Source organism: Fukomys damarensis, unplaced genomic scaffold (assembly GCF_012274545.1).
Source record: "Fukomys damarensis isolate Sample0158 unplaced genomic scaffold, DMR_v1.0_HiC HiC_scaffold_15, whole genome shotgun sequence".
Classification (NCBI taxonomy): Eukaryota; Metazoa; Chordata; class Mammalia; order Rodentia; family Bathyergidae; genus Fukomys; species Fukomys damarensis.
The window spans coordinates 19799906-19810394 of record NW_022900927.1 but is presented as its reverse complement, the minus strand read 5'-3'; the positions used below and the strand labels follow the sequence as shown (position 1 = coordinate 19810394).

Genomic DNA, 10489 nt, shown 5'->3' with positions numbered 1-10489 from the left:
ATGTTACATCATTGCCTTTTCTCTTTTACTTTCCTTTTTAGTTTTATTTTAGGATTCCCTATTTTTAATGTTCATACAGAGATTTCTGTAACTGAAATACTGAATAGTTTCTTTGGTGTGAAAAACTATAATAGTACACAGGATCCTAATGAGACAATTAATAATGTGAAATAGGAAGTAAAGGGCTAAAGGTGTAAGGAAAGTGGGAAGGGTGGGGGAAAGGTAATAAGGGAGAGGAAAAAAATATGAGAAATTGAAAAAATGGAAATAAAGTGTTTGTAAATGGGGAGGGGAGGAGGGGGTGAAGGGAGGGCAGGGACAAGGGGAAAAATGAGAATCAAGACCTATTATGTAAAGGTACAGAATCCCAATGATGAATGTAACTGTATTTGTATACCTAGATTGTACCAATAACCTCAATAAAAAGGAAAAAAAAAGTCAATTTGCTAAAATTTTGTTTAGAAAAGTACAGACCACTATACTTCATGAACATACATGCACTTTTAGGAATGGGAGTGGTGTTGAAATAACGGAATATTAAATAAAAGGAACATTATGTACAACATTATGACAGTAAAACTCACAACTTATGTAAATGTACAAATTCCTTGAAAGACTCAAGTAGCAAAGCTCAATAAAAAAACTGAATAGCCCTATTTAAAAAAAAAAAAGATTTGTGTATTTTCTATATACCTCTTTTTTAAAAATTAAAAATCTAAAGGCCCAGGATTTAGCTCAGTGGTTCCTCTTCCTGCCTCACAAGTGCAAGGACCCGAGTTCGATCTCTGTTACCAAAAAGAAACAAAAACAAAAAATTAAAAATCTAGGAGCCAGGGATGGTGGTGCTAACCTGTAATTACAGGTACTTGAGATATTGAGGCAGAAAGATCGTAAGTCCCAGCCTGGGCAATTTAGGGAGACACTGTCTCAAAATAAATAGTTTTAAAGGGCTAAGGATATAGCTTACCCCTCTTGGATTCAATCCCCAGTACTGAAAAAGAAAAAAAAAAAAGGTTAAGACTTTATTCACTGAGATTTGGTCTTGATTTATATAGTTCCCACTATGTTTTTAACTCTTTACTTAGCTGTGTTCATTAATTTGCAAGGAGGTAGGATTCCAGATTCTCTTATTACAGAAGAATAGCTGAAGGGAAACTTTTAGAAATGGAAAAGATTTTTTACCAAATATGTCTCATGGGGCCGGGGGTTTAGCTCAGTGGTGCTGCTGCCTGCCTCACAAGCATAAGGACCTCAGTTCAATCCCCAGTACAAAAAAAAAAAACACCCAAATATGTCTCATGGAAAATTAATTGTTAATAAGAAACTATACTGAGCTGGGGATTTAACTCAGCAGCACCATGCCTGCCTCGCAAGCACAAGGTCCCAAATTCAATCCCTGGTACTGAAGGAAAAGAAAAAAAGAAACTATACTTACTATATTTTCCCTATCCATTCTGGAACTAAAATAATTTTTCAGATTGGCTTCCTCATAATCCTGACATTTTATTTTATGCTTCTTAACATTTTTATCTTAACATTTCTTAAACTAAAAAAAAAATTTTATTCCTTCTTGCTTTTTTAACAAAAAACTCCATCAGGGAATGAGAATTAAAAGTAACCAAAATTGTTTTGATTAGCTTCTTCCTTATTATCTTTTTGTTACTAACAAGGTAATGGGTGAGAATTCCATTTAATCTGTTCTTCACCCAATTACAGTGCCTTCTGTCATCATCTTCCTAATTTCCCTATCCTAAGTGTTTGCAGATCTGTAGTACATCAGCCATTTTATAAAATGAGTGTGGAAGTTTTCTGCCTGGCTTTTTTCCTTCCAAGTTTCAGGTCCAAAAACATGTGGCAGTTTGGCAAGGGAAACTAAACAACGATCTTTTTTCTTATTTCTTTTTGTTACTCTGTAAGCAGGATTTCTCAACAGAGACACAGCAGACATTTTGAGTTAGATAATTCCTTGTTTTGGAGACTAGCTTGTGCATTATACAGTATTTATCAGCATCCCAATCTTCTACCCTCTAGAAGCCAGTAGCCTCTGTGACAAGCAAAAATTTCTCCAAATATTGCCACATTTTACCTGGGGAACAAAGTTGTTTCTGGTTGAGAACTAGTGCTATAAAATGTTAAGCTGCATTTACAGAAAATGGATTAAAGGGGAAAGACTCAGGATTGGCATGTGATTAAAATTCCCATGGTAATTTTTTTTGGGGGGGTGGAGCCTTATTGTCATGCAGCCAGCCTCAAACTCCTTAACTCAAGTGATCTTCCTGCCTCAGCCTCCTAGAGTACTGGGATTACAGGCATGTGTCACCACAGCTGGTCCATAAAATTGCTAAGATATTTTACATTCTTTTCTTTTTTTATACTATGTATCTTCAAAATCTAGTGAATATTTTGAGAAAGAGTACATCTCAGTTCAGATTAGCCATATTGCAAGTACTTATAGCTGTGTGTGACTAGTGGCTTCCATCTTGAATAGTGCATGTTCATGTATCTACATGTTCATAATCTTTGGAAGGGTTACAAATTAGTACATAATGCTTTCTCTGCTCTTGTTTGTATATGCCAAAGGCATCAAGAGGTTGTCCTGGGCCAGGGATTTAGCTCAGTAGCTCCATTGGCTGCCTTGGAAGCACAAGGGCCCAAGATCGATCCCTGGTACCAAAAAAAAATATGTCTTGATTCATTTACTTGAGCAAATAAGACTTTAAATTTAGGTAGGCATGGTATTTTATGCTTGCAATCCCAGCTCTCTAGGATCTGAGGTAGGAGGATTTTAAGTTTGAGCCCAACCTAGGCAGTTCTATGACTTAGTACAACCCTATCTCAAAACTAAGAAAAAAAAAATTTTTTTAAAGGTGGGATGTTGTTCAGTGGTAGGACCCTAGGTTCAATCTTTCCCAGTACAGGAAAAAAATAACAAAATAACAAAAACCCTAAATTACCATATAAACCCTCGCTCAAGATATATAAAATTTGGTGGGGGCGTACTGGGGATCAAACTCAGGTCCTCGTACTTGCAATGCAGGTGGCAGAACTACTGAGCTAAATCCCTGGCCCCATAAACTGCTTTTCTAATCCACTGTGTCTCAAATTGTTCAGTCCACATTTTGAATAATAATGGCCTTCTGCTGCCTTGCAGAAAGATAGTAACTACACATATATTGAAAATTATCATTTACCCTACAACCATGGTGAGCAGCTATTTACCAATTATAGGTAAGACTAGAAAAAAAAGCTCATTGGCAGTGGCAGTGTTAACAAACAGAGGAGCCAGATTCTTAGGTGGGCTTTTTTTTTTTTTTTGAGATAAGGTCTCACCTATGTAGTGAGACCTCACTATGTAGTAGCCTCAAACACATGGCAATCCTCACATGCACAACCACATCAGCTAGAAGACAGTGATTTTCTTTTTAAAGAGAAGTTTATTTTAGCTCACAGTTTGAGGAATTTTTTTTTTTTTCTTCTCTGGTGCTGAGGATCGAACTCAGGACCTAGTGCTTACCAGGCAGGCGCGGAGACACTGAGCTACATTCCCAGCCCTTTAGCTCACAGTTTGAGAGAATTCAGTCCATAAATGGTCAGCTTGCTCGAACCCAGAAAAATCCTGGTGGAAGGACATAGCAGTCAAGGCTTCTCAATCCATGACAGGTAGCATAGAGAGAAGTGGGGAGCTGAAGACAAGAACATGCTGGCCAAGTTGTGCTTCCAGAGGCCTGCCTCCTGACTGGATATTATGCTGTGAACTTGTCAGTGGATTCATCTACTAATGTGTACAGTGTCCCTGCATAATCAAAGCATTTTCCAAAAGCCCCACCTCTGAACACATGAGACTTTGAGGAACATTTTAGATCAAAATCATAGTAGTGTGAAATTGATGTGACCTCATTGGAAACAGTGATGGGAATACAGCCCTAGAGTTGACTCTTGTAAGACAGTACGAGTTAGCTGTAGCACAACATTGTAAAGTATTCATCTAAAAATCTTTCTGTTTGACTCTACTGGATTTTAGTGGTACATGATAGAAATAATAGAGGAGAGAAATCTATCTTTTCTAACTTGAAAGAGAGAAGTAAGAACATGTGTTAATGAACTTTCTAACTTTGAATGTAAGACAATAATTTTAAAAGGAAAAGCTTCTGGGAGCCCATTTTAAACCAGTGGAATAATCTGTATATTTGCTAAGATAAAAATTTTTGACACTTAATAATTGTGGCTATTTTAACTGAGAAATTGCTTTCATAGAGAAGAGTCCCTAAGCATGAAGTTCAAAAGTGATCTGTTGTCATGGCCAGGGCTTCAATGCCCCAGCACGGTAGGAGGCCAGTGGGGAGGATAACACAGCCATGAGTGATGGAAATTTGGGACACTGATTGAAATTTTTTTCTCCCTACTACTAAGCCTCACACTCAAGGCAAGTCATCTGTCACTAAGCTGCACCTCTAGCCCCTGATATAGAGAATTCCTAAAGAGTTAACACTTAATAAATGAGAGAAAATAGAATTGAATACTCAAAATAGCCAGATTGGCACTGACTTTGATAAAAGCTTCAGTAAGCTTTTATTCTCTCCCTCCTATCTCAGATTACTAGAATCATACTGAAAATAGTAGGAACAATCCAGTCATAGGGGGCTGGGGATGAAGCTCCTGGAGCCATGCCTGCTTGGCAAGTGCAAGGTCCTGGGTTTGATCCCTGCTACCCCCAAGAAACAAAACAAAACAAAAAGATAGTCCCAGGCCACAAGTACAGTGGTACACATTGGGATTACAGGTGTGTACCACCAACTCATTACTAATCGAGTTCTTGATCTTCCTTAACATAGTATAACTGAGCCAGATGTGGTGACACTCGCCTATAATCTCAGCACTCTGTGAGCCTGAGGCAGAAGGATCCCAAGGTTGAGCTCACCAGGACATCTTAGCAATCTAGTGAGACCTTGCATCAAAATAAAAAGAGGGTCTGGGAAAATGGCTGAGTGCAAAGGACCTGGGTTCAATCCTCAGTGCTACCAGGAAAAAAAAAAAAGGGGGGGATGGTTTAGCCAGATGAAGTGCAATGCACATATAATCCCAGCTACCCAGGAGACTGAGGGAGGAAGATCTGAATTTCAGGGCCAACCTGGGAAATTATCAAGACTCTGGTGTTTTTTATTTGTTTTTTGGTTTTTTTGAGACAGGTCTCGCTGTATAGTTCAGGCTGGCCTTGAATTCACTATGTAGCCCAGGCTGGCCTCAAATTTGAAGTGATCCAACCCTAAGTCTGCTGAGTGCTGGGATCACAGGTGTGTGCCACCATGCCTGGCCTTCAAAGCCCTGTTTTAAAATAAATAAGCCCTGTTTTAAAAATGTTTACATCCTATAAGGATGTAGCATAATGATAACATGTTTCCTTAGCATGTGTGAGGTCTGGGATTCAAGTCCCCAAACTACAAAATAAGAAAAGAAAAGCTGGGTAGACCCCAGTCTAGGCAGCTTAGCAATTTAGCAAGACCCTGTCTCAAAGTAAAAACATTTTAAAAGGGTTAGGGATATAGCTTAGTGTAAGGCCTTGAGTTCCGTTTCCTGTACTGAAAAAAAAATCTCTGCCCACTTTGAGCAAACTATATTTCTGAAGAAGAGGACTTATTGCTTTAAAGTCATTCTTCTAGCTTCTAGAACATTGTACAAATGTTCTCAAATTACTTACCTCAAATTTCCTTACTTTTTTTAAAACATTTTTTTTAAATCGCTATGATATATCATGACTAGTACCAACAAATATGTTTAACCCACTATTCTTCATGTCATCCTAAAAGGATATTTTTCTCCATTTTAGCCTCTACGTCTGCTTATTTCTTTTTATCAAATACAGTACCAGGACTCCCAGACCTCTGACATCCTGCAAACATCATGCCTTGGTTAACAGACTTCTTGGATCTTCATCACACTTTTTGTTTTGTTCTGGTTTTGGTACTGGGGATCAAACTTGGAACCTTGCGTATGCTAGGCAGTCGGCAGAACCACTGAGCTAAATCCCGAGCCCTCTTCATCACACTTTTAATTGAAAACGCCCTTCAGGCCTTTATGCCTTGCTTGGAAAAATTTGAGGGGTTTGTTTGTTTGTTTGTTTGTTTTTTAAGAGACTTTGAATCTTTTTTCTTTTTCTTTTTTTTGGGGGGGTACTGGGGATCGAACTCAGGTCCTTGGGCTTGCAAGGCAGGCACCGAAACCACTGAGTTAAATCCCTGGCCTGGGACTTTGAATCTTAAAATTTACAAAACGTGAACTGGGAGAAAAGCTATGTCTGAGTAAAATAGCAGAGCTGAGACAGTTTGGTGTCGTTTTCCTAAATGGATGAGACCAAGTCTTATGTATTTGTTTTTTCCAAAGAGTTGTGGGAAAGAGGGGTATAGGTGTACTTTGGTGGAAAGTATGTATCAAGTGAAGAAAGTAGAAATGGGGCAACCAGTCACTTTATTTTATTTATTCATGGTATTGGGGATTAAACCCAGGGCTTCACATTGGGCTACATCCCCACCTCAACCCCTTTTGTTTTAAATTTTGAGATAGGGTCTTGGTGGATCCTAAAATTACCCATACTGGGCTAAAACTCAGAATCCTCCTATTCCACCTCCCATAAAGCCCAGCTTCCATCATTAGTTTTAGAAACAAAGAGGCAAATAGAACCTCTGGTAAAGGAGCTGTGGAAAACTGCAACATGCAAGCAGTTGCTACGTAGCAGGCATGTTTTCATGAAGGAACATGACCATCAGCCTCAAAGAGAATTTTGTGGTTACTGTTCTTTTGAATTACTACTGTTCATCTGTTCCTTTCACCTTCTTTTAAAGGGATAGGTGCATAAATTAGTTCAATAACCCTGTCTTATTTAGTAATAAACTGGGGTAGACTTCACCTCTTCATTGTCCTTTCATCCCAACCCCTAAACAAACACAATCTCTATACCATTTCTTTTTTCTCTTTCATTATCCTGCCTGCAGGCTCCTCCCTACCCTTCAATTTTTTTTCTTGTGTTTTTATTCTGCCTTTATACAGCCAGCAGCATTGTACTGGCCCCTTTATGGCTAATGAAGCCCAGGCGGGCTGCCCGATAAGGGGAGCCAGCATTTGGCCGATGCGACTGGTGCATGCCATTATTGCTGGCCAATGGGCCTTGGTCCTGTACAGCTCCATCCTGGCTCATTAAAAACCTGAGCCAAATAGCCGCATAGGCTCCTGCTGCAGCACTGTGGGGGCCAGGAAGTTAAATGGTTCTCCTAATCCTGCATAATTTATCTCCCTGTTAGCCCCTCATAAAGTAGTCCAATCAGCCCCACCATGGAGAGCTTCGATCTGAAATGTCCTATTTTTGTGATGACCAATGAGTGCCTAGCCTTCCACCTTCTTCTCTCTTTATTATTATTATTAAAAATTGTTTTCCCCTTGTTCGCTACAAGTTTGCCTTAATGTTTTTTTCATTTGCAGCCTCCTGCCTGGATCTCACTTCACCAACAATCTGTCCACTTCTCTTCTTTGGACTAGATATTACAAATCATTTGGTGCTGTGGTCTCCCCCTCTCTTCTCCTCCCTTCTTTCTACTACCTTTTTTCCTCTGTCTCTTTTCCTTTTTCATTGCTTCCATTTTTTTCTTTTTCTATTTCCCCTTTCGAGGGACCAACCTCACTGCAACATATTTGGTAGGACATTTTTAAAGGGAACTGAATTGGTGTTTGTTTGTTTTCACATCTCCATTTTTGTTTCATTTCAGAGATTTACAAATGAGGACCACCTGGCAGTTCATAAACACAAGCATGAGATGACATTGAAATTTGGCCCAGCCCGAACTGACTCAGTCATCATTGCAGGTATTTGCTGCCCTAAAAGCCACGTGCCTTGCTATCACCCGACAGTTAAGATTAATACCAGGGACCAGATGTACTGGGAGCTGTACTCCCCTTCTCCCATCAAGACCCCTTATGTGATCTGCATTTAATCAGGAGAAAGGAACACTAAAAGCTCCCAAGTTTCTATTGTGCTCTCCACTCTGATTTTTAGTAACAAGATTGTGTTCTGTGGTTTTTGACAATAAGTGTGTTGAGGTTTTGTTCTAGCTTTTTTCGCTGTATTCCCTCTTATTTATTAAGACTTTGGAAGATTTACAGACAAAAGATGCCTTTGACATTTCTCCCTATCTACTGTGTGCGGGCAAACAAAAGAAGGCAAAAAGCCGACCTACCCTGGCTGCTTCCTTTCCACTCACTGGGTGTCAGTTTTCCTCCAGCAGGCAGATTATCAGTTCGTAAATTCAGCTTTCCTTGTGATCCCAGACACCATTGAAGGCACATTTCCAGAACTCAGACAAGACATTTGTTTGAGTCAGTGGGACTCTTTTTAAGCCAATTTGGGTGACCTGGAACCTCTCACCAGTTGTTTTAGATATTGTCTCGCTTCCATGCACCATTCCCAAGGGAGCACTCATAGCAACTGCTCTCACATCATGCAACAGTCTTTTGTGCCATTTGCAGCCAGACAAACATAGAAACCAAAATGGCCTTTTTCTTTTGATACCATGAGAGATTTGGACTTCACCCAAGCTATGCAAGCTTAACTTAATATTTAATCAGTAGTATATTTAGTTGATGATTATTACATCAGTTAATACATCAGTAAAGGCACAATTTCTCTAAGAACTACTAACCAAAATGGTACCCTAGACTTGGAGGAGAGACAACCTCTTTGCTATACTAATATATGTGATGAAAGGGACTTTATAGATTTCCTATTCCTTATTAACTCAGCAAATACTTATTGAATATCTACTGTGTATACCAGATACTTTGCTAGAAGATTGTAGGTTGGTTTTTTTGTTTGTTTGTTTGTTTAGCAAAACCTTTATTGGTGCATTTTAGATATACATAATAATAACATTCATCATAAGGGAATTTGTTCCTGTACATGGTATATCTTACTTCTTTTTTTCCCATTCTGCCCCCGCTTCAACCCTTTTTCAACCCTCATTTACAAAAGCTTTGTTTACATTTTTTTCTTTCTATTCTCTTTTTTTTTCTTGTCCCTTCTTTCCTCCTCCCTCTTTCTCCCCTTCTCACTTGAACATTTTCTTCCCGTTTCCCAATATGTATTGTACATTTCAGTCCTTATTTCCACTTTAGGTTGAAGCTTATAGATTTGTAATCCCTGAGAAAAGGATAAGTGTGGACAGTGCCATCAACAATTCCTTTTTTTTTTTCTTTTGGTACTGGGGATCAAATTCGGGACCTTGTGCTTTCGAGGCAGGTGGCAGAACCACTGAGCTAAATCCCCAGACCTTCAGTGATTCTTAAAAAAACCTAAGGGAGCCAGGCATGATGGTGCACACCTGTAATCCCACCATTCAGGAGGCTGAGGCAGGAGAATTGCTGCAAGTTCAAAGCTAACCTGGGCGCTATAGTGAGTTTAAGGCCAGCCTGAACTAAACAGTGAGACCCTGTCTCGGGAAAAAAACAGAAAACCTGGAAGAGATTGTAGGTAGAGTGTAAGTATATAGGCAGGTAAAACTTAATTAAATCAGAATGTGTATGCACAAAAATATTTGGTGTTTGCAAAAATGAATAATACAAACAATGTGAATACTAAGTGAAATTAATCAGAGAAAGTTTATGAAAAAGGTGAACTTTGGGCAAGGCTAACAAGTTGGAGCAGTTGTTCTAAGTTGGTGGAAAGGCCTATGCCAGCTCTGCAGAGGTGGTCATAGAAGGTGCTTTAGGACAGTTTCAAGAAGAAAAAGTATATTATTACCTTTTACATTCAGTTCTGGAGTCATATGACTTGCACATGACTTGATCTGTTCTGTCTTTGCTGATAATCCTCATATCTCTAATTGAGACCTGCTTTGTCATATGTTATCCAATGCCCTTATTAAACATTTTTACCTGGAATCTTTATGTCAGCAGCTAATCTTACCTCTTTGTCCCTCAGATTATCACCTGTTCTTTGTTATTAACTGATAGCTGTATTCTAAGTCTTGAGTTGTGCTCTTCTTTGTACAAAATCTCTATTCTGTTCTATCCTTGTGTTAATCAGCATTCTGTCACTGTAACAAATACTTGAGACAAGTCAGTTTAGAAAGTTTATTTTCGATCACAGTTTTGGAAGTTTCAGTCTATGGTTTGTTAGCCCCGTCAGTGACTGGGCAATGCATCTTGGCAGAGTGAGTGTTAGAGCAAAGCTACTTTTCAAGGCTGAGTCACCAGAAAAAAGACAGCAGAGTTCCACAGGTCTTTCAAAGGAAGGCACACTCCCAATGACTTAAACCTCTTACTGGGCCCAGCTCTTAAAGGTCCACCACTTCCATAGTGCCAGGTGCTAAGAACCACAACTTTAATACATGAGCCTTTGGGAGAATCCCAACCCCATAGTATTCCTATTCTTCTTTCCACTACCCTCTGCTTATGTCCTCCAAAGTCTCCTAGTTTCCTTCCTTGACTGTTCTTTCTTTCTTTCTTT

The 10489-nt window shown here is 39.1% G+C and overlaps 1 protein-coding gene across 4 annotated transcripts in view; it reads left to right on the top strand.

Annotated features, from left to right (window-relative positions):
- Positions 1 to 10489, top strand: part of LOC104851920 (cyclic AMP-dependent transcription factor ATF-7) — a 95080-nt gene that overhangs the window by 57767 nt on the left and 26824 nt on the right. For all 4 annotated transcript variants that reach the window (XM_010609314.2, XM_010609315.3, XM_033763659.1 and 1 more), the window contains one exon: positions 7755 to 7851. In XM_010609314.2, coding sequence (XP_010607616.1) covers positions 7755 to 7851 — 97 coding nt within the window. The remainder of the gene's footprint in view (positions 1 to 7754; positions 7852 to 10489) is intronic.